Raw genomic sequence first — 25,890 nt, forward strand, 5'->3', positions numbered from 1 at the left:
TAACAATCGATTCTGAAGCAAATTTCACATTCCTCAAAAATAGATGTATTCATTTCTTTGAACTGAACGATGTACATAAACTAGGTAAACAACAAGAAAGAAGCACACTGTCGCAAGCATATATTACTGACACATTCATGTTGATTTTGAAAAGTATACTTGTATACACGTACATGTAATATTAAGATAAAATCCGCTTACCTGGTCTAAATATATGGCTTACGGTGTATATGAACGGTCAACAGAATATTTGTTCCTCCTAGGCACCTGATCCCACCCCTGGTATGTCCAGGGACCTGTGTTTGTCCCTCCATAGCTTTAAATTCTTTATAGGATTTATGAAATTGATTACTATTCGTTATCTTTACTTTTTTTCTTTTCATGTCAACGACTCATAATAATTGATGCGTTGGATGCTTCATCAAAAGAAATAATTCTACACAAATGTATATCAAACTTATAAGTTTGGAAATAGCCATCGAGATGGCAAAATATTTATCCTGCATCTCTCAAGTCTTGAAATTTGTATTTATGTAGGAAGGACTTTGTTTGATATCATTAATGTCCGTGTGTTCTTCCTTTGAATTATCATTGTTACTATTAAAAAGGGTCGGGTTTCACAAAACTATCTTAAAATCTGTCATAAGATAGATCGTTAGAGTGTCTTAAGATCTGACTTATGACAATCATAAGATACGACAGTTCCATTTCACAAAACTATCTTAACTTCAAGAAATCTTAAGATAGATCGTATGGCGTTCTTATACTCGTTACATTGTAAAATACCGTGTTTCTGTTAACTGCATGGATGAATTTAAATGTTACATGTATATGAAAGATCAAAGTATATAAAACTAGAAATACGAAATTGAAATATTAAGATTTTAGGCATTTGTACTTATCTAATATATTCATAAAATTTAATACATTGTACTTCTTTTTTAAATCATTTGGACTTACACTTTATTTTGTATTTCAGAAGTTACACTTTGTGTAGTATTTGATTTCAGAATTTGTATACAAAAATGAAAACATTGAATGATATATCTATAGAAACACTATATCAAAGTCTGACGTAAAACATGTGCGAGAAGTCGCGTTTACAAATCAAATGTGGATTCTCATTAAAACCAAAAGAAGTTTTAGTGAATTTAAATCATAAAAGTTTTCCAAATCAACAGATTCAAAACGTACGAATTTTGGTTTTACACTTTTTCACTACTATTCCTCGCAATAAACCAATGAACAAGCTTTGTGGCTTCACAGATTACTTATTCGTCAATCTAAACAAATTGGAATACGGAAACATCTATATCTTGTTTTCATTCATCAAAACGTACGTTGGTAAACACCACTCCGATTCTACTCACAGATACTCTGAAGTTGGTATTTAAAATTGACGTTGGGGTTCGTCATTGACAATGTACATGTATATGCAGGTTTTTTAATTAGTATGTGGGATTACTTATTGGCACACATTACGCACTATTATTAGTTGACCTATATTTGTATTCTTATGATACGTCATGACGGCATACGTGTCAATGTTGCTGCAGCAACTAAGTATGTGTGTGAATAGATCAATTCTATTGAAAGTCATAAAGCATACAGAATGGATAGTGTGATGGAATTGTAATTCCGGAATTTTCTTATTTGCTCGTTTTGCAGTTGTTAGTTTTTTTTATTTAGAATCACTGCTTTCCCCGCAAACACGTTGTGTGAAGTTTTTTTTAGTTTTTCGAGCTATCAAGAGCCAAAGAGTAAGTGTTTATCAAGTGCATAATGTTAATCACATTCTTCGTAATGTATATTGATGCTTTCATGCAATTTTTGAGTGAGATTTTGTGCATTTATACTTATTACTCATTACACATGTTGATCATTGGCTCAGGCTAGGTATAAAACATGGACCAGTCCAATGTATTTTGTATATCAAATCTTTGATTAATATTGCTGTTACTTACCGTCTTGCATGTTTGTGTGTGTGTACATTGATGTTTTGGTAGGTAAGTTTGTAGAGTTTAAAATTAAGAATCGCTTCTGTGTAGAACTTCCATTTTCGTTTATTTTCCAATTTTGGCATTGTATAAAATTCGGATTGGTCACTAGGATTGGAAATGGTTCGTAATTGTCATATAGTCAGTTATGTTATATGTGAATTCTTACTTATATACCTTTGTTGTTATGTTTCAGTATTTCACCCTCTCAGGAGGAGACAGAATAAATTTGGAACATTAAAACCAGATCTTATTATTGCACAGATAGTTAATGTTCCTACATCGATGACACCCCGTAAGTATTTAAGATTCGGCCATACATGGTTGAGCCTGCTGCTGTGTCAAATTTAGGATAAATTCCGTCAGTAAGCATTTATATTACAGTGATATTGACGGACTCGGATGGATATCCAGGTCACAGAAAGGGTGGAACGTGTTGGTAGATATCTTATCATAGAATGACACATGTTCGCAAACATGTTGTGTTCCCTTGTAGATCATAATGTTTTTGAAAGCATTCAAGGTTTGTACATTTAGATGTAGCGTGCATTATTAAGCCAATCTAATCAAAATCCATTTTTCTTTTAACCTTTACACAGGAGAAGGTAGAAAAGATCTGGTTTTAATCATATTGATGCATTAACTTACAACGCGTCTTGGGGAAAGAGCTGGTTTGTCGATATCGATTTAATTTATGATTTTTAAAAGGGGAGGGGGTACAGGCTTTTAAAATTATTGACATCAACCTGAAAATCGATCGACTTCTTAAATCGTATAGTGTTTGTTTAAGAGGGGGGTGAGAGAGAAGGGGATTGTCATTTATCACTTGGGACCAATAGTCATAACATCTACCTTATAATCGACCAACTCACTACTATAAAAGAATAGTGGGGGGGGGGGGGGGACACTGACAGTCAATTATTTTTACTATTTTGGCACTCAACATCATATTAAATAAAGCCGCCGTATTTTAAACTTCTTGTCTCATTAACTAAATCCTTGGCTTATTAACTAGGATTTTTCCAACTCCTTTTTAAAGCGACTCTCGTCCAACCAATGGACATTCAACCAGAAGGCTATGGTCCAACGTTTCTGAGGTCGACGTAATTGTATATGTGTTGTTATATGTTGTATGTATTAATTACATTGCTTTAACGAACATATACTTTTCGAAATACTGTCATTAATACGATATGATACAAATATAATTTGTAATTAAGTTGAATGTTGTCTGGTATATTTCATACTAACAGTGAGGTCTTTCAGTATGTTTATTTTGACTACAGATTACTCCGTTTTTCTGATCAATATATAGGACTCATGGTGGGGATGACCGGTAGACATGGAATGCTTACACTCCCTATACATCTGATCCCATTTCGTTTGTGTCCAAGAGTCCACCTTTGCTCAACTCTTAATTTTGTACTCTTTTATGGGAACTGTGTGATCGTAGTCTACATATATTCGTTAACTTTACTTTTTCATGAATATGTCATGTAATGATGTCAAAAAGCCATTATTCAGTGTGGCGTGAGGAATGACCGTGTAAAGTGTTGAACAGATTTGATGTTGTTGATTTGAGAATAGGTTTTGATTTCGAAGTGAGTACGATGGTCGCACGGGCGATTCTCAGCCGACAGAGTGGACATTTGAATTTGAAACCGAATTCAGATTGTAAACTTTGTTAATAATTTGATTTTTAATGAAAATCAATGCAAGAATTGGTCTATTGATTTTTTTCAGCATTGCACACTATTTTCCTTTACGTTATGGCATCACATTTTGCTTTCCACGGCTGTTCCGTTAATCGCTACTTACCCGAATAATTAGGCGGGAAATTTGAGATATACATGACAAATGCAAACATTAAAAAATGGTTTTAAAATGTAAATATAAGCAATGGGTTATTGCTTTTTGAAAGATGTAGTTTCATAATTGCAACGGTGTGTACAAACAGATTTTCATAACACGCTAAGGCGTGTTGTTCAATTTGTATGCACACACCACTGCAGTCATGTGACTACATCTTTCAAAACACAATAATTCATTGCTTAAATATAAAATATTCATCAGCTCATCAAGACTAATAATACGCTTTATGGAGCACAGAAATCTACTCCTCCATGTTCGCAATATATGACTGCTTGACATATTTCATATCGATTTTTAGGCCTTTTATGGCACACTGCCTTGGCTACGGATTACTCCGTTTACCTGGTGAAGATAAGGCTCACAGGAGTCGAGAAGGGATACGCACTTCTTCTAAGCACCTGATCCCACGTCTGGTATATATAACATCCATATTTGTCTAACTCTCTATTTTATATTCCTTATAGGAGTTATGAGATTGCTTACTGTTCGTTATTTTCCATTTCATGACAAGATAAGACATTATGTACAATTTGAAGGACATTCAATATAGTTACTCTTCTTGTTTAGTCATGTGTTTGCCAAGAGGAAGTATGCACATCTGATACAATCATAACGACAGCAAAGACATTGGTATGGTACGAATGACTGATGCAATTCAAAAACAAGTCTCGCTAAGATTGCTAAAGTTTTATTTGAGTTATTGTTCTTTACATTCAATTCGTTTTCGGATGTTTTCCTATAGCTTGAAACATTGATAAAACAACTGTATATTAAGGCTTCCTTTGTTAATACTTGAGACATCCAGATTGTGCTTTATTTTTAGATTACTTTAAACAGTGGTATCAATATTTACAGATTAAGTTTTTATCACTGATCGTTATCATCATCTTTGTCATTTTATAAATGCATAAAAGTGTTGCTTTTTGTCATTGTTGAGACATGGTAATCAGCATCACCATAAAATCATTTTTGTAAAATTTTGCACGTTTACTAAAATTCAAAGATTATGTGTCATCGCCAAAGTGAACGTAAACAAATAAGGCTGATTCTTTGTGAGATTTTGTAATGTTTGATGCCTCTCCACGCATAAAAAATGTGCACGCAATCTTGAACGTTTTAAAGAGTGGCTTAAGACTCACTTCGAGTATTAAATAATGATGAAATTGAAGTAGATCGAATTCACATAGCTGGCAAATCATTGGAAGCTGGCCTTTTTACACTTGAGCTTTTAAAATAAAAATAAATCTCTAAAATAAGTGCGGTACAGGTTTAATTTTACTTCATATAGTCCCCGAGGGTCTCTACAGCCCAGTAGCTAAGCACTTTGTTACTACATTGAAAATACGGATGTATATTTAATTGCTGTTATAAAATTTAGAAATTCATTTCAAAATTAAGGATTATCTCCTTCACGCATAGCTCTTATCCTTAGAGGAATTTGACTCCACTTTTTTGGCACTCTGTTTTTGGCTATAATACCTCTAAAATGTCATTGCTATTTCGGATTTCAAACATTTCAGTTGAGCATCACTGACGAGACATTATTTGTCGAAATGCGCATCTGGTGCATCAAAATTGGTACCGTTTAAGTTTTACATGTAACTGTTTGTTATCTTCACCTTTCATGTAATTTTTTACCAACGCGTGTGACTTAAGGTCATGTTTAAGAATTATTCAGAAAAATGATACTTTATATCCTATTGTTTTGGGTGTAGGTCATTTATTAATATTAAAAAACTAAAGACACTTTTCAAGTACCACAACATATATACGCCTCCTGTACTTTCACTTCGTATGTTTACTTAAGATGTCAAGGGTCATATGACGTCATTTGACCAGATTATACAAGACGCAAATAGATGATCATAAATCGACACGGCGCACAGCCAGCTGTACATAAATCAATAAAAACATGGCATGATAGAAAAGAATAAGTTTCACAGAATCGAGTATTCACTGTCCAAATTGGATCATCCGCTTGCAAATAAGTTAAAAATGGCCCGCTAGATGAAAAGCTACCCCTGCACTTTGTTTATTTGTGTTTTTTCTCGAGTTCAGTGTATTGTTCAAGAATATTTCAAGATTTGGACAGTGATTTCTAGATAAAGCCTTGTTCAAAGCTTTCAAATAATCTCATGGTATCACAATACATTTATTTTCCTCTTACCGCCGTCCAGTTTTATCTTCGATATGCATGTAAACACGCTATCTAATTAATATTCAAACGCAGCACTGATGTAGAATATTGATCCAAAATTAGAGACTGGAAAGGGAAGTAACACGGTGGGAAAATTACAATTTATTATGTATTGTAAATATATACATGATACATGTACGCAGGACAACCAATGTATTTTAACCAAGAAACATTTACTTTAGTTTTAATCTTTTAACTCTCTCTCTCTATATATATATTGTTTATTCGCCAATCATGGTTCCTTGGGAAGGGGGGGGGGGGGGGGGGGCATGTACAGTAATGAAAATAAGAAAACAATCATTCAGAATTACTGATACTATCAGAGTTCACACTTCTGCACTGCACATATTATAACTATATATGAAATACTGATTGCAGACAATCTTAGACCTCATGAATGAATGAGTCTGATTACCCCCCCCCCTTTTTTTTCCCCCTATCGTCGTCAGGGACCATTAGAAGGGAGCTGGTTTTAATCAGACTACACATATAAATATACATGCACTATCTACCCTCGATCTAGGCCTAAAACGAAATAATCCCGTCAATGTGAATGTGTTAAACAAACAAGTGTGTAATATATGTATTACATATATTCAAAAAATATTTCTTCGCTTTGGTATGAATACAACACACCAGTATCTATATATTTTTTTGAAAATTTAATCTGATGCAAAGAAGTATGCATTTAATTTCACAGAGATCGGTGCGGTGTTGAATTATCTGCATTACCTCGAACACATCATACGTGATGGCCATTAGTACAGCAAGTTCTTATATTTCTGAGCTTAATAACAGATCGAACTCAGTGCGTAATTTGTAACTGACGATTCGCGGTGAAAATCATGCACTGATCCAGGAATATAGTCTCGGGTGTCAATCCCTGCATTGTGGGGTGGGGTCTAAACAATGTTACAAACATGCAGTATCTACTAAATAGATGTAGAATATATACAAAAATATGATACACTACATGTATGTTTTCATGAAACACTGTTGAAGGGTGGTTGTCTATATCTGGACCCATGCTGCTCTTGCAATGAAACACAGTTTAGGGAAGGGGATAACTTAATTTGATAGTTTTAAAAACGATTAAAATGTCATGGAGTTATTACTTTTCAAATTGAGTGGGTTTGGGTAGGAGTCTGGACCCATGCAGCATCTGCTCTTGCATTGAAACATACACAATGCGGTGGGGGGGGGGGGGGGTATATGTATCTTGTTCTGCAATGAATATTTGTATTATATCACTGTGTATATAAAAAAAAATCCGTGGGAATACTTAATGACTCGAGTTGGATTTCTTTTAGAAATAGTTTAAGGTGACAACTTGAAAATTAAAATTGCTTTCAACAAAATATGTATCTAGAATACAGCCATCATACAAGCTACTGAAAAACCAGAAGTGACACATACTCCTCCACTACTTGGGGAGAGGGTATATTTTCCCAGTTTTAAGAAATATTCTTAATTCATTATTGAAAATAAAGATAAGTGGCTGCAGTGTGTAAAATATCTAGTTCACCAAATGAGTGTCAATCTTTTTACTTCATATGACACCCCCCCCCCCCTTCACTCTCAAATGCTTTTTATCACTTGACCCTGAAAATGTAGAAAGATTAAAATTTGAAGTACTCAGTCAATGTAAAGTAATTCAAAGTGAATTTCAATCAAGTTTCAATAAAACTATTTCTCATTTTGTTTTGTGTTTAATTGAAAACATTCATAGAACACAAGATTAGATGCTTTTTCAGCAGTCATTTTCTTCATATTAAAACTTGACAGTTTACTAAAGTTCATAAGCACAAATCTAGATGACAATTCACATCACTGAATGCAATCAGTGGATATCCTGGTTTGACCACTATGTACAGCGTAGTGACCAGCTGATGGAGATGAATATTATCTACTGGAGTCAATACGGCTGTCATCTGTGGGTACTAAATGGAAAAAAGATGAAAGTTGCCAGTCAAAAATATTTAAAACACAATACTGTAGGTCCAAGTGTTCAAGTTTACATGTGCATTATAACATGAAAACATTCAAATTTCATACCATACAGCAATATCAAAACATGCTTCATATGAATTTTCTCTTATTTATCATTTTAAAGAAATTAATATTGATTAGATGTAAATAATGCCTATATTTATGTATATACAGTGCCTGATTGGATTATTTAAAGTTTGTAAAAATTACCTTGTATGTACATTTGTGGTCACTGGTCTAGAGATGTGGAAAATTGGAAATATCATGCTCTTTGAAAAGTTCACATTCTTGTTGGTATCATGCACATCTTTAAATAGCATTATCTCATTTTATAAATACGTATGCCGCAAACATTCAATGTATTAAAGAAGGGTCTCAAATACACATAAAAAATGTGGGCAATCAGTATGCATTCAGGGTCTTTTATTTTTCTTCCATTTATTCAAACTGTAATGTAAGTGAAAATATCCCAAGTTTATTTTTTTTCTAGTATGTCACTTGATAAAATTAAATGTGACTGTAAACCTAGAGCATCAAAATTAATGTAGTTACACGTGCATTTGTACAAGATATTACCACAGATACCTGATACACTGATAATAGCGCCCCCAACCCCCATTTTTGAAAAATATTTTTTGCAGCGATAAATCTGAAATGTGTTGATTACCGGTCTAACTCATTTCTTTTTCGATTTTTACAGTACTGTAATCGTTTCACACTTTTTGTAAGCTTTAGAGATTGGCCTTGTCCGGGAATAAAAAAATGAGCACAAATTTTGTAATAAATTATTGGTTGCTAATGTTATACATGCAATACTAAATTATATAAACAGTTTGACGTCATATGTACATGCCAAATATATATAAACGTCTTTACAAATATGCATATGAACTGTTAGTATTTAGTTTGTCATCATTATACATATCTCATCATTGTGTAACATAATTGTATGCCAACATGTTTGTGGATCAATAAATAAATTAAATCATACCAGTAGAAGCTTACAAAAAGCGTGAAAGGATTACTTGAATCGAAAGAAGGATGAGATAGACAGGGAATTTACTTATTTCAGAGAAATTATAGCAAGAAAAAAAAATCAAAAGAAAGAGGGGGGGGGGGGGATAAGTACATGTAATATCCATACTTTAGGTGCCTGTGGATTTTACTGCCTAGATACCCGCCTGTACCCATGTAAATCATGTTTATATAAACAAACAACAACTGGTACCATTTGAGCATCAGTTCTCTAACATATAGGCCTGTTTTGCGTGTGTGCACCTAATATGCTACACATCGGCTACGTGTGCAGTATGTAAACAAAGAATATCAAACTATGTATATACTACCTCTAAAGTATTGAGTCAATGTATAAAACACAGTAAATGTTGTCTACTTTCATTGTTGACAACTTTGGTTTCAGGTATTCATACATCATTATTTCAATTACAAGAATTTAACTTGATTTTTCCGATTTCAAAGTTGTACAGCTGACATCTTCTGAACGTCGCGTCGTCTTTGCCATGTGCCTAGTAAGCGCATTTTAGACGCTGATTCCAACCATACGACAAACTTCACCGGGGCATTTCTCATCATAATGCCTTGTGATATGTTGTCAAATCAGGGAAATTTGACTTATTTTAAGCGTAGAATAAAGGCAATATTCCGATATATTTTTATATGATCCTAAAATTAGAGTTTGTGTATGTGTATCCAAATATGGATTGATCAAGGCGGAGCAACTGTCATGACGTATCAGCTCATTATGATCTCATTATCATACCGAGTTCATTCGTTACCTTAAGTGTCCTGCGAATATATTTAAATGTCAATGTAATATGTTTTAAAATAGTTTAACGAAATATGCTCTTCCCATAGACTTCAATGTAAGTTTGTCATGTATGGTTGGTCACGAAAACATTGCACTGGGTATAAATCTTAAAACTATTGAAAACGGTATTGGAGTGTGGACAAAATTGTGTAAAACTGTTCAGAGTACCTGTTAATGTTCGAAAATTTCCAGTATAGGTAGAAATTCCCGAATTGATAGGAGATATAAGATAAATATCACTGAAGCGAATGCTCAGGATTGCAACATGGCGAGCATGGCAGACATTGTGAGCACTGAGCAGAACAGTTAGCACTTGTACAAATATGAGTACACAAAATGAAAATACAGATGTAAATGTGAACGACAGGAAAAGGAGTATATATCATACAAGAGATGAGGACGAGGAGATGGGTGAGCATTTGAAAAAACATAAGGCTGGCGCCGTAATTGAACCAAATGAAATACCCGAATAAAGAAGCATATCATTGAAAACCTTAAATGGATGAGTGTTCGAAAGAATTGATAAACTGGAAAGTAATTTTTGAAAATGTGGTACAAAACATAACAAAAATGATTAACATGTCTATGTTTATGTGTCCCGTATGCGATTTTTCGCAGTCCTTGGCATATTCAGATCAGGTTAAGGATGCCTTTACTACGTCAGCAATTCTTCACTATTACTTTTTTATCAATGTTTTGACGACCAAATAACACAATGAGCATGCCCGAAATTGCATGTACAATCAACGTATGCAAGTATTAACTTGTAATACTTACACACTGTGGAACATGTTAATTATATCGAATCCGTATCATGTGATTTAAGGAAGTTGGCTTCTGAACTTTGAGCACAGCTGCACAGGATGCTACAACTAAGTATTTAATGGTTCAATACTGATTCCACATATATTTCTTAACCCTTTTCAGTTGAATTTTTGTTTTGTGTCAATTCAAATTGTTAAAGGGTTTGGCAAGGACTATAAGTTTTATGAATTATGATACAAGTAGTTCTGAGTTGGAACTAGTTCAAATGTTGTGATTTATTAAATGTGATTAAAATATTTGTTTTTCAAACAGAACACCGATTCTTTCAAAAAGTCTAAATACATTTACCTGAAATTGTGTATAAAATTTCAGTATTTTCACCAATAATTCTAAAATTTGACCTCTACGCCCCATATTTTTATTCTATTTTAAATTTTAACACAATACCTTGAAAATTGTGAAGAATTTTAGAAATTGGTATTACTCCTACTATGTCTTTTTAAACTCTACTATGTCTTTTTAAACTCTCGAATTTGATATCATGAATTTTTTTCGCATATCCAGTGCAAAAAGGTCACTAATTATTTCCATTACTTGTATTAAACCTGTTTTTAATCTATGTTGTTAGAAGACATGATTATGTATCTATCTTATGTAATCATTGATTTGTGTTGTTTATGTTGTGTTGACACCGACAGGCAAATCCAGTTTAATTGAATAAATCTTGAGTGAATTTTAAGTGCAAAAGGGTCATGTATAGAACGTTATAGCTCAATAGCAAGCATTGCGTCCCCAGTTTTTTTTTGTAATGTCCTAATTCCCCTTCAAAGTAGAAATCAAAAATACACTTCCTAAAGGATTGACACTCTTCCAAATATCAGGTGCGAACCTTTTAAATAACAATTCATGGTTTTTTTTTAAAGATTCAATCTTTTAAAAAATCATTTTTTGTGTAAATCAACTTAACCAAAGGTAAACAATTCAAAACATCATCAAGAACAGAGAGAGAGAGAGAGAGAGAGAGAGAGAGAGAGAGAGAGAGAGAGAGAGCAGTAAAACGTGTAAAGTGAGGACAAATTTCAACATATGGAAAAAAGTTGTGAGGACAGATTTGCACTGAGGACCAAAAAAATGTCCTCACAATTACGTCCTCATAAATGTGACCAACAGCATGTGAAAGATGTGGATATAAACTATTTGATAAGTGAAAACAAGTGGTGTGAGGACATGTGGTGAATAATATTCTTTCTCAAAAACTGTTTCTCATATTTCGAAAGATTGTATTAGATAAACTTTTTAGAGGCCCTATAGCTATACCTAACACATTACTTTTTTGCCTTTTGAATAATATATGGATGTATTATCTTCTACACATTGTGAGGACGTCCTCATTTAGTAGAGAGAGAGAGAGAGAGAGAGAGAGAGAGAGAGATAGAGAGAGAGAGAGAGAGAGAGAGAGAGAGAGAGAATGTTATTTTTTCCGAACATATACTTTTTTTGTTATCATTACATGCCAAGTTGGATATTTTAACGAACATAGTTTAATATATAGGTTACCCTCTTTTTATATAGTATTATTGTATTATAGTGGAATATGATAAAATTTCAGGAACCGGTGAATTGAATTTCAGGACCAACTTCTTATTATCTCGCAAACGCCCCCCCACCCACCCCCACGGTTTAGGATTTGGAGCTTTTGGGTTTTGCAGACAATTGTGACGTCAACTTCACTTTACCCTCCCCTTTTTTGAAACCAATGTTATGCATACCCAAATAATATTCATATCATCATACAATTTCATCGTGATTTTGTTTCCCGATGTCTGATATTTGTCTTAAAAGTTTGAATCTATTCGATGCCGTGTGGTGCCCGCTGTCTTGGAGGATGCAAAAATCACTATAAACGTCTAATGAAGAAGGAACACTCTTCAAACGCTTCAAAACACATTCAAATTGTCACACCATATGTGACTGCTGTATCTTATTTTGAATGTATTTTTTTTCCAGTTACATGATCTATTTGATGCTGCGTGGTGGCCGCTGTCTCAGAGGAGGAAAAAACTGACTATAAACGTCTGATGGGAATATCTGAAGGTACCCTCTAAAAACATCACTGTCAAAAACACTTCAAAAACAATATTATCACGTCGTGTGTGACTTTTCTGTATTTCAATTAAAATGGTTTATTCAGATTGCTATTTTCTTAGCTTGAAAAAATGATTGTCCCAAGTATTCCAAACGACATATTGCCTAATAACGGAATATATATATATATATATATATATATATATATATATATATATATATATATATTTTCCATTTGAAACACATCTTATGTATATGACGTTTTAGATGCACAAATATTGATGTACCTCAACAGCTGAACACGCAGTTTACTGTTAATGTGTAAACCTCGCTAGAGAGAACTGCACATATACTTACGCCGTCCGATGAACAGTCTATCGTGCTATCGTGCTCAAAACAACTGTCTTGTCATTACGCATTTGAATTTCTCATAAAACGCCATACATATAACCGTTTCTATTAGACAAAAGATCTCCTCTAACTCACATTAAAAAGAACATTTCACCTTTTCGGGACATGTGTGGACGGAACAGCAAAACAATAGAATCACTACTTTATTGATGAAGACTATAAGATCAGTGTTAATGGTTAAAATATCGTTTCAAGGCCCTAACATGGTTTGTCGGACCGTATACAGATTCCATCTGCCTGCCCACATAAAACGTCTGACTGGATTCAAGTAAATTTATCAATCGTTCTTAACGGCAATAATTTTAATACTTTATTTAGTTCGGTTTTTTATGCATGTTACACAAATAGTTGAATAAAATTACTATATAGTTTACATTTAGGACATTGTTCTTTTTCAAACCTGGTAAGAACTGTAAATATAGTCGTCCTTGACAAAACGTCCATGTGGTGGGACTGGAATACTTGTGTTTCTCAGAGTTTTTTCATCTGTTTTCATTTTAGGGCAACGAATTCCGGTCTAGGATTTGTTAAGGAGACGTCTGCTGGTGACGAAAAGCTCATTACATTGTGTCGACATTTAACTGTCGGTTTTTGTGCTGCAGAAGACTGCCTCAGATTGCGGCTAGAGGTTGTATAACAATGTGTCTGATATCATTTAAAATTGGTTTGCGCAGTGGACGTATAATTCATAAGACAAAAATGCATGTACCGTCATGTAAGATCGTTTGTAAAAGACTCAGTCGAAGATGTACCGTGCCTCGCTCTAATCGAGGAATCAATCGTCGCCGGTATAGTTATTGTCACTGAACTATAATTGCTGCTTACTATTTAGCTTTAAATTCGTCTATTCATATTTGTATTGAAAGTTAGTTCTACACATATACTGGATGATAAATGATTGCGTAATTGTGAACTTAATCTGAAATTATAAAATTGATGATGTAATTTTCTCCGCGAATTTACTAGTGTTCAGATTGTTGGACATTGATATGTTTACCTTTTCTGGAAAATTATTCTTTTTCCCAACCATTTAAGATCAAATATTTGTATTTCAAATGAATGCATGACAGCAATTGTTTTCATGGCACGCATTATTCTCAGCATGATATTTGACGTCATATGACGATACAATTTCTTTACATTGGAGATAAAGGCTGTGTATACACTTACATATAGCCCACTCTTCAGTCTATGCAATACTTCTGTTTCAAAGGGGTTAATTATATCGTATTTGCAATCCTGTTTCCTGCTATCAAAGTGTTTTCAAATTCAATACAAATAAGTGCTTTGTTCTAATATATGTACATTAATTTTTATCCAGATTCCCCCTTCGTGTCCTCTGTCCTTGGTAGTTTCGAGACCCACTTCAACACAGGAAATGTACACTTGACTGCGAACTATTATTTTTCTTTCAATGATCTACGTTTCAATTTATATTCACCAGATTATAAAAATGATCAGAATATTTTTTTTTTTCAATTATACATAATTGTGAGGGAGCGCGCGGTTTTACGGTACAACGTCGATTGAGCCACAGTTTCAAAACAATAGTTTTATGACACTATTTACATTTCCGATGTTTTTGCCTTTGGAATCTTTACAAATTGCATTGATCTCCAACCCCGTATAAATACACTGCAATTGCAAATACTTCGCATATAAGGTAGGTACATTTTCATAATTATAGCATGTCTATTTGTACTGCCGGGAATTCCGACATATATTTAATGAAAGTAGAATATAAAAAATAAAGATTCAATTTTGGGAAATACATATGTGGATGGATGGAATATTTTTCTTGAATGTTGATAGTTATAGTATATGTGGCTCTAGTGAAACATGATACATACATTTTAATGCACTAAATTAAAGTTATAAAGATTTTAATGTATACTTGTATCGTTGTAAACTGAGCATTTTCAATCAAAGTTTCCACTATCATAAATCTAATTTTCATTTGTTGATGCATTTACACTGTGAAGTAGGTGATTTATAAGTTAATATCGCATTCTAACAGAACAATGTACAATGTAAAATAAATTCATCTGGAGATACATGTACAAAAGTCATCAATGAGAATAGAAAAGAGTAAAATGGCTCACTACACCCTGAAATAATTTATTAAATCAGCACGAAATAAAAGGATCAAGACCGAAAGAATAATATGTGATGAATGCATTTGTCAAAAAGACAAAAAATATACAATGTGTATTTCAATAAATGCAAGAAAAAAGGCTCTGGCGGAAATGAACTCAGGATCTGTAAATTAGTAACCCGATACATGTGAAACAATAATTGACATTAAATATCATGGCATAGTCTGTAAAAATTAAAAAATCTGATAATACCACAATCAAACACGCAACAATATGCATTAATACTTAGTATGAAACGGTTCCTAATCCATGTTTGCATAATATCACTTTTTAGAGAATTTAAAATTCAGAAAATTAGGTATTTTGATAAAAATTAAGGATATAAAAAGTTAAAGATCCAACGTCATCTATTTATACGTAAGAGTTATGCATTTTGCATTGAGGAACCTGTATCTATGATGAAACCATTTTTTTATGCGCAGGTTGACTGTTTCAGTGAGTGTATGCTAATCTATGGTTGGTAGTGGATCCCGTATGTATCAGACACGCAGTAAGATTATAGCAATATGACCATAAGCTGTTCCGAATCCTGCTCTCATATTACTTGCATATATTAAGTGATAGTATGGTAATGGTGAAATTTTCATATTTTTTCGTTTATTAGGAATCCTTATCTTTCTTTGTCTTGAGGTTAACGAAACTAGTTTCTAGCCAATGTTTTCTAAAAGATATGCTATTTATTTTTAATTAATATCTTTTGGGTTACAAACACATAAGTTACTGTTTTTAAACATTGACGATTTTTATGACATTCAAATATAGTGGCAGATAACTTATAACACTTTTAAGCATCGATATACATATGTAAGTAAATCTGATTTCCTGCACATAATTGAGAAATCAGAAACATGTCTTCTGACGTACACATATTTCACATGCTGAACATATTTAAAGCCCACCCCTACCACGTACCTGTTGCTTTGTTGCCGGGACTAGGTTTTCTGACGCAACATATATCAACAAAAAATAACAATATAATGTTCCTTTTATATCAAAACTGTTTTGGTGTTGTGGGTTTTTGCAGTCCTGGTTACATTCTGTGCCACACATTTTCAGTCATGAGAACCGGGCTTTGAGCTGGTCATTCAATGCCATGCATTTGGGTTTGTTCAAAATATCTTTTCACAATCCCAGCTCGATGAACGGGTTATCATTATTTCGTTATAACATGTTGAAAATAGCAAATAATTATTAGCCATACAAAAGTGCCAACTATTTCAATATATTTGCGACAACAACATCACCATTTTCACAGTTAATGTACCAACACCATCATATCTAATACTACCCCTGACCAACAAACGCATACATGACTCTCGACCAGGATTCAATCAGTTTGGTGTTCATCCTTCTCCGGGTCGTCTCCAGGTTAGAAAATTATTTACATCACTTTTTGTTTACTTTACAGTCATCACTAAAGACGATTATTTTTTTTTATACAATAATCAGTTGCATCTTTGTGTGTTTTTGTTTTTAATTTACTCCACACAAGCTTTTTTTTTAACATTCTTGGTATTAATCATAATGACCTTTTTACAACATATGAGATAAACTACCTCGTATATTTTTCTGTGGGCAGTTCGTTTGATCACAATTCTAGCCTGAATCTCATTAAACGTTGAAGACAATTCTTAAAGTGACCGTGTCCTATTTCATTTCATGACACTTCCAAGTCTTCATGAGTTACAATCAGTGCGCAGCTATGGTCGCCCGCTTCCATCATATGGCGAAATTCTTACCATTTCGCTAATTTGCATGCCGCCATCTTGGAATTTGATTTATCATTCATTACGTAAAGAAATTAATTGAAAAAACGTCTAAAATCACAATCGTAAGCGAACCCCTGCATAAACACACGTTTCCAGCATCAAACAAAAGGTGAAGATAACGAACAGTGATCAATCTCATAACTCCTATAAGCAATACAAAATAGATAGTTGGGCAAACATGGACCCCTGGACACGCCAGAGGTGGGATCAGGGGCCTAGGAGGAGTAAGCATCCCCTGTTGACCGGTCACATCCGCCGTGAGCCCTTTATCTTGATCAGGTAAACGGAGTTATCCGCAGTCAAAATCAGTGTGCCATGAACGGCTTAACAATCGGTATGAAACACGACAGACAGCATTTGACCCAATGCGAGGTTGTATTGACGAACTAGATTGTTATAACGACTATAGAATTTGCAAAATGCTGATTTCAATGGACTTCAATGGAGACTGTTGAAACCCCTGTACCATCACATTGTTTGTCAGTAGCTTACCTCGATTTAAAAACTGACTATACACAGAACAAGCTCTTGAATATCGAATCAGTTGATATATATAAACACCATATGTAGGTGATAATGGAATATTGCACATAAATATGGGAAGTTGACGATGGAGAAGCTGAATTCATCCCGTTTGTAATACAGTTGAGTTGTCAGTTTGCCGTTAATGTCTACTTTCAAAGATATCATTTTTCATGTTTGTATCTTTTCAATCAAACAACTTTCAATATAGCTCATACAACATTCGGAGTTCCATTTATAGTAAAAGTTTTGAATTGAAGAGCCCCATTCAATCCATTATAAGCATTTCAAGAATCTTTGAAAATCACAAAAAGTCCACTTTCTCTCTTCAAAAAGCAATATATACAAAATAATGATCACTAATTCCAGTATCGGAAACGGCAAATTGATATGTGTTTTTCCGGAATCTGTTCATAAATTTATTGATATATTTTTCAAAAAAGTTCATTTTTTTAATCAAAACCACTGTTTTCGGCATTTGCAGCATTTCGGCAAATGGACATCAACTGGGGATATTCAGATTTAGAAAATGTAGTTATGCACATGTATTCATTTTATGAATAGAAATGTCATGTTTTATGTCCTTGACACTTGCACTGACGTCATGAGGCCCCCCAAAGGGGTACCTACATAATGTTTTAAAAGTGATTTTGGAAAACCAACATTTATATAAATATGATGTCTCACTGAAACTTGATCTATTTTCAAAACAAAGGAAACATTTATTAGGGAATACGTATTGGTACCTGGAGTTAAAATAAACATTAATACTTGAGATAGAATTGCCTGGTGGAGATGGGATCGCCCGATGGTGTATGTTGTTGAATTGGGGAGGGGGCTGTTATATACATTGACTTACCGAACAGGATCCTATCTGTGTAATATTATGTGGAAAAATGTGTACGTGCTGGGAAGTTTGTTTTGTTTTTTAATTTCTCTCGTGGTTCAAATAATGTGTTGTTAAGACTTTTGAATGTTTTAAAGATTAATTTTTATACCACGAATTGCCATTAAATGTACGCGGTGCAATAACTTCTATTAAAGTTACACACTTAATGAATAGACATAACCTTAAGATCATCACATATCAAGCTCATGAATAAAGTGGTTAGAATTCCTTCATATGCCAGTGCGGATTGTCTATAGTTCCTCTATCTTTTAACTGTCTCAAAAACGCCATAATTGGTGGAAAATGAGTGTCGTGTTTCTTGGTGTTTTAATTCAGCTATGGCATGTTTCTCTGTCAATGTCAACTGTTTCCGTTTTGGAGCCAATCTCAAAACAATGAACTATGAATGGCATAGCAAACGACTTGAATTTCTCGCTTAACAAGATCGATGAACCCGTAGGTCATTACTTTCGTTTTGTGATAAAATCGGGCTTTTCTTTGTCATATCCATTCTATTATGCCCCGTTTCAATACTTCGATGTATGGTTAGGACCTTCATTGATTATCTGAAACAGACCAATCTAATCAATCTCATTGCATATATATTTTCATAATAACATGAACCTGTATGGGCGGAAGAATCTATAGACCTATATTGACTTCAGCAAAGTGCGAATGTGTCGGTTAAATCCTTGAATCGGAAACGTAAACACTGAAGAATAATCATAATCATGAGTTATTTCTACCAAAACGAATACTATAATTCCGTATAGAAATTAAATAAATTTGTAGTGTTTCACGGAAATTGGATTATGATGCGGGAAATTGTGTAATGGTACTTCTAGAATACTGACATTTCATGAACTATATTAGTGTCAAAATGTTATTTTAGTATATCTTAACGTGAAATAGGTATAAATCATATCCTCAAGTATATGAGAAGATGGATAAGTTCCTGTAGACGCCATCAACAGGCGGCAATACTATCAATTATATTATGTCTCCGTATCAAATGTTTCCTTTCTATTTTTGATATGGATAAATTCTTTTCATCTCCGGTGTTTATACATTGTACATGTATAATGTGTCGTTATTGTACAAAATCGAAATCAAATTAGTTGTTATGCCCTATGCAATTTACATCAAAGATGTTATCAATATTTTCGGGTTTTGTGTGAAGCATGATCACAGGATGCTGCATGTATGGCATTTGTTCATGTAAAGATTTTTGACAAGAAGCCTTACAAATAATGCCATGATTGCCGATGTATATATAATGGTGTAGATTAAGGAAGATAGCTCCTGGGTCTCTGAACACAATTCCGCAGGTTCCTACAACTAAGAATTCACTGGTTCACTACTGATTCCACTGATGCAAACATAGTATACATTTATCATTTAATTTTACATGTTACACGTTTTTTCATTGGTTGAAAGATTATTGGAATATCGTACCCAACAAAAAATAAATAAATGACGGGAACTACTTTCTATGGGAATGTTGGAGATTCCTCTGGATGCTTCGTATTTATATATAGATTAGGGAATCCTGAAAAGAAAAACTTAAATATTCTAACGATCAATATAAATGTTTTGAACAAAAACAAACAAATATTAAATATAAATAATAATTAATTATGCAAAATGAAATAAATATGGTTATTTGAGCCCCCCCCCCCCCCCCCCCCCCGTATAACAACACATGTCTCCTTCTGTAATTCCGGGCTGAGAGTTAAATGTATTCAAACGGGGATGACAATAGTTCAGTTTGCACCTTGCGACAACTTTCTTCATGTCACGAACCCAAATACGAGATACATGGCACACCGCCTCAGTGATACTGCAATATCGAAGCCCTTATCGACTATGGTTTCGAACTCCGGCATGATATGCTTATGAGTGGGTCCCGAAACAAGGCTTCCGTACAATGTTACAACATCTGTGACACCTTAGAAATTCACTGATAAAAGTCGTAAAACCCTAAATAACACTCAACTGTCCACCTGGAAGCTGTGACAACCTCAAGAGAACCCTACCTGGTATCTCACATCATGATTATGCAACTGTCCCATATTTTCCGTTAGTACCGACATCGAACTTTGTACGTAATTCCAGTTCCCCGCAACAAAATGTCAGCAATTTTCTCTCAACAGGACTTATCTGTAACTCATCCTTTCAACACTGCATTTTTCAGTACAAAAGAAACCGGTTTGCTCAACAGTAAACAACGTGGAAGTCGCCATTAGGCGTAGTGGATTTAGTTGATGTTTTTTTGTGAAGTTGTGTATTCACAAAGACTACGTCCATCTCGAAATGACATAGCATGCCTAAAATACGTTCACCTTTGAAAATATGTAAAATAGTCACCGTTAGAATAATCTTTTAACATTTGCAACTCTGTAAGTCTATACCGAGAAGGAATTACACTAATTCCATGTTCGAGAGCTATCGATTTTTAAACTAAAACAGACTACTGATTGATTGATTGATTGATTGATTGAATGAATGTTGTTTAATGTCCCTGTCGAAAATATTTCACTCATATGGAGATGTACAGACTACTGAAATAGGTACATAGTTTCAACAACCCCCTTTAAAGTCAGCATTTCGTGATTTAAATGGTCGTTAAGACGATTTAAATTGTAAATACAACATGACATCAGCTCAAATGCTGTCTGGTTTGTTTCGTACCGATTTCTGAACAGATATCTACCTATAGGTTTTGAGTTCGGATTACTCCGTTTACCTCATCAAGGTAGAGGGCTTATAACACAACCGTTAAATTGCAGTGGCGATATTCATTTGGTCCAAGATGAGACCCTGATATTCATGGAAGTATGCATAAGGTGTATTGGTAGTATGCTATTTTAGCTATCTTTATAACAATGCTGAATACACAGGAATAATAATTTCAAGGACCATGGAACATAACGATATTTAAATTGATATAATCACTAGTATATGATACATGTATCAGTGTCTTTTAATTTGTTTCAAAGTCTCATTTTATGTATTTTTTTTTTATCTTTATATCACATCCTCTGCCTCGCAATTATGCATAGGCTAAATCTTTTTCACCCATCCCCTAGCATACTACACAGTACAAGTCGTCTTTAATAATTATGAATCAGTCATTTTCTAAGATTACCTCGTAAAATATCTATCTGTACAATCACATAAATTTACCAAGATATGATGACAGTACGAATAGCAAGATACATGCATTGGAATTGTAGTGCGAAATTTGTGTTGATATCCTTTCAAATTGTATTATACAATAACAGTCAGAGAATGTTTTATGTTAACAAAAAACATCTTTTGCGACTACCCTTTAGGCCGATGTTTGGTATTTTGCATGATTTTCTGGCGGATTTACTCTTAAGGCTACAATTTAGACAATGAAGTGACCGGATAAGCTGGACCACCTCTTTTTAATAAACACAAGGTTGATGACTGACCCAAATGATCAGTCTTGGACTGTCCAATGATCATCATTATATGTCTGTGTCATAAGCCTACCGCGTTGTCGATGTCGCTATGACGTAGTAGTGTTGGTTCTTAAGTGATTCGCTTGTCAACTCCCCTACACAAAAAACCCAGAGAATGCTAAGCAAAGGTATCTTTAAAGAAACCAACCTTGTACCTAGAAGCACAAGCCTTGTTTAAAACGTAATTGTGACCCTTGAATCCAGATTCCGAGAACTTCGTTTGGCAACTTAGCGACTATAAATGACATGGTGATTTCACTGAATCTGTATAACAAACCTGATGTATATGTCCTAATGAATTCTAATGCTTGAAGTTTGGCTGTTAAATGCACTATGTGGTCCAAAGGTACCGGTAGTTTTAATTGTAAGCTAAACAGATACGACGTATCTGAAATAGTTAAAACTTCCAGTCGCTGCTTTATATGTTTGCATGCATGTTTTGTCATTGAAGCTGTCAAGATCCTTTTCGTCCCAAATGAAACATGAAGATAACGAAAAGGGATCAATCTCATAACTCTTATAAGCAATGTCATATAGATAGTTTGGCAAACACGGACTCTTGGACACACCAGAGGTGGGATCAGGTGCCTAGGAGGAGTAAGTATCCATTGTGGACCGGTCATGCGCCAAAGTGCGATGGTCTGACACGCCAAAGTGCAATGGTGGGACACGCTGAAATACATTGGTTTGTAAACGACACAGTGATTTGGTACAGACCATCGCACTTTGGAGCCACCATCACACTTTGGAGCAATCATCACACTTTAGAGTCTCACATATATATAATATTGATATATATCCGACCATACAAGGAAAGTTTATTAAAAATCGTTGTATAGGGAAATGATTGTTGAATTATGCATGAGTGTTATGAGATTCATTTCTTTATCAATGAACATGTGACTCATGATCGATTTGTTTAAATATAGAAGGCAAAACTAATCAGAGCTTAACTCAGAGCTATAACTCAATGCCATGAAATGAGTATCTGGATCGCGGTGTTTGCTTGTACACTATTACCATTGACTGTGACAGACAAATCAACCTGGTAAGTCCTATCTCTCTTGTTTTTTTTTTCTTTATCTCCTGAATTTTACATTATTTGAAATACTTTTTTATCCCTTTTATAGTTCGAAAGACAACTGCAAGGTATGGGATACAAGAATGGAGAAATGCTCAGGTAAGTCTAACAAAACTGTTCACATAAATCAGATTTAATTATTTTGCTATTCTTGGACAATGCATGAACATGTGACTTTGTATTAAATCTATATGAAGAAGTTTACATGAATCAGTAATTATGTTATCAAACATATAAATGTCTTCTACTTAGAGTGCGATGTAGGTTTTCAAGGTGAATGTTGTCAGCTTTCGTGTCGATATCCTAACTACGGAGACCGATGTCAATCGTGGTGTAACTGTGAAATAACAAACTGCAGTTTTGTAACTGGGTGTGACGGTATGTAGCTAAAAGATTTAGATGTAATCGATCATCTATTTAGTATTGCAAATTGATAATTGCTTTAAAACACATCGATATTAACATATCTGAAATTGATAGTTGTTTTTAAGCCATTACTTTTCCTCCAGATATATCTATCTCTTTTAGATGGGTCTCCAACGGTTTCTCCAGGTTTCCCAAACGCTTCAACGACTTCATTGTCTGCGTTGTCAATCTATACGACTTCAAGAGGTACATAAATTGCAGTGTTTTATGATATAAAGTTTAGTGGAGTATGGATATTGTAAAATTGCTGAATATGCCTAATTATCACAGTCTACATTATGATATCAATTTTGGGTAGCTTGTCCACCTGGGTACATTGGGTCTGACTGTAAATTACCTTGTCGGTATCCAGGTTACGGCGACAGTTGTCAGTCACAATGTGGTTGTGCAGAGGACCTGTGTCATCACATGAACGGATGTAAACGTGAGAGACATTGAATAATTTACATTAATGTACTATAATGACATGGATGTGTAATCCTCGATTTTCAAAAAAATGTATAGTATAGTATTGTTGAAAGAACATTTGATTTTTCAAACAACTTTACGGCATTAAAAATAAACGAATCAACATTGAAGATCGCGTTTGGATTCAAAGAAGTTGATTTCTAAATGAGATGCATTTACAACGCTTCATTGGTATGTACAATGCCAATAACAAAATAAAATCCATTTGATAAAAGGGTGAATACCATTTAAACAGTGAAATTCAAATTACATAACATTTTTTTCAATAGCATACAGATACTGCGGTGCCAGTGAAAGTCACAGAAAAGATGCGCTGTTGTATACTACCATAATCCTAGGTGTGGTTGCAGTCATTCAATTTACAGCTTATATTTATGTTTCGTTTTTCTGCAAAGTTGGTGTTCTAATGGTAATCAATGGTTAGTAAAATATAGTGCCATTGACAATACAAAATTATAAATGTTTTAACGAAATTTAAGAGTTTGGTTTTGTGTTTAACAAATTTGAACCAATTATAAACTTAATTTCTAAAGTTTGTTCTTGATTTATTTTTATTTAATTGCTTTTAGGAATTTGAGGAAAGGAAGTAATTCATATTTGTTCTATAGGATATAAAATGAGTTAGGAAAGGTTATGTTATATACTGTGAAGTGGTTGATGAAATTGTGTAAGCTGCCCTAACTTACTTTTTATCGTATAAAACAAATTAAAATTACTATCATTCATTATAATTTCATTTAGAAAATTGCGTTTGACATTATTTACTTAATATTTCCAAAGAAAATATGAATGTTATATGACGCCGACCAATATTGCCTTAGCACCATAATGGGAACTGAACAGCCAAACATATTGCGACCTCATTCTCTATGAAATCATATAGCATGACTAAAGGACACCTTTGTTTATATATCTCAACTGATTCAATATGCAAGAGGTTCTTTTGCGCATAGTCAGTTTTTAAATCGAGGTAAGCTACTGACAAACAAGTTGATGGTACAGGGGTTTCAACAGTCACGATTGAAGTCAACATTTCGCAAATTCTATGGTCGTTATCACGCTCTAGTTCGTCAATACATTCTCACATTGGGTCAAATGCTGTCTGATGGTTTTATAAATAGAACTCCAGTTGACGAAAAATTCCTATATATAATTAGTTAAATGATATGATATGAATTTTGTATTAACACAAATTACTGATTTAGGAAATTAGTTTACTCAGTATATCAACTTTATTTGTATTTGCAGTGGCATATTGTTGGAAATCCCCATTTATTAATGACAATTGTAGAAGTTGAAATCTTGCAAATGTAGGCTACCATTGGGTCAAATGCTGTCTGGCATGTTCATACCGATTGTAAAGTCATTTTTGACACACTAATTTTGACTATATGTTACTTTGTTTACCTAAGGAAGATATAGGGTCCAAGGCGGCCGGATGTGACCAGTTGACTGGAGCTGTTTCTCATATTAGGCACCTGGTCCCACCTTTGGTATATCCAGGTTCCCCTGTTTGCCTAATTCTATATTTTGTATTTCTTATTGAGAGTTATAGGATCGTTCACTATTCGTTATCTTCACCTTTTATTTACAACCGCCTATAATAGAGAGATTCTCGAATATCAAAAATAAGATTTCGACAACCAAACCAAGAATGATATTGATGTCACAATTATTTTCGGGTTTAATTTGTTTTGAAGTATGAGTCCGTGTTGACCCTCATTTCCATTTTTATGTGAGGTGTTTCAAGTTTATGGTCACGTGGTCATGGTTGAGTTTTAAAAGACTAGTTGCTATATGAAGGAATGCTCCGTCTTACTTGGGGAGCGCACGTTTGTCCTCTGTCCGCCGTTGTTCCGTAGTAGTGATATGAAGACTGAATCTCCAGTCTGACCTGGCGGAACAGGTGGTATATATTTGGAGCCGAGTGGTCGACACGTGCTACTT

The 25,890-nt window shown here is 34.1% G+C and overlaps 1 protein-coding gene and 1 long non-coding RNA gene across 12 annotated transcripts; one reads left to right on the forward strand and one right to left on the reverse strand.

The window, feature by feature from the left end:
• Positions 1-1,626: 1,626 nt before the first annotated feature.
• Positions 1,627-24,475, forward strand: LOC125677612 (scavenger receptor class F member 1-like). 11 transcript variants are annotated; one of them, XR_008800897.1, is made up of 13 exons: positions 1,628-1,760; positions 2,194-2,292; positions 12,656-12,742; positions 13,646-13,772; positions 14,466-14,807; positions 15,723-15,790; positions 22,420-22,565; positions 23,099-23,148; positions 23,302-23,427; positions 23,578-23,661; positions 23,774-23,899; positions 24,055-24,114; positions 24,213-24,475. XR_008800897.1 is itself a non-coding variant. In XM_056157768.1 (13 exons), exons 8-13 carry the CDS (start codon positions 22,949-22,951, stop codon positions 24,365-24,367), a joined length of 609 nt encoding a protein of 202 aa, XP_056013743.1. In that variant the 5' UTR covers positions 1,644-1,760; positions 2,194-2,292; positions 12,656-12,742; positions 13,646-13,772; positions 14,466-14,807; positions 15,723-15,790; positions 22,420-22,565; positions 22,898-22,948; the 3' UTR covers positions 24,368-24,475. The 11 variants fall into 11 exon arrangements, 5 of the variants coding, with proteins under 5 accessions (XP_056013743.1, XP_056013742.1, XP_056013744.1 ...); XM_056157768.1 differs by lacking the exon at positions 24,055-24,114 and adding an exon at positions 22,898-23,016 and having other exon boundaries at positions 1,644-1,760; XR_008800893.1 differs by having other exon boundaries at positions 1,627-1,760; positions 22,420-23,148.
• LOC130052561 (uncharacterized) lies at positions 7,763-9,146 on the reverse strand. The gene is made up of 2 exons (XR_008800899.1): positions 8,266-9,146; positions 7,763-8,006 (listed from the first exon to the last, which is right to left on the reverse strand). It is a non-coding gene; the product is annotated as an uncharacterized LOC130052561 (long non-coding RNA).
• Positions 24,476-25,890: the final 1,415 nt, after the last annotated feature.

Source organism: Ostrea edulis, chromosome 3, assembly GCF_947568905.1.
Source record: "Ostrea edulis chromosome 3, xbOstEdul1.1, whole genome shotgun sequence".
NCBI lineage: Eukaryota > Metazoa > Mollusca > Bivalvia > Ostreida > Ostreidae > Ostrea > Ostrea edulis.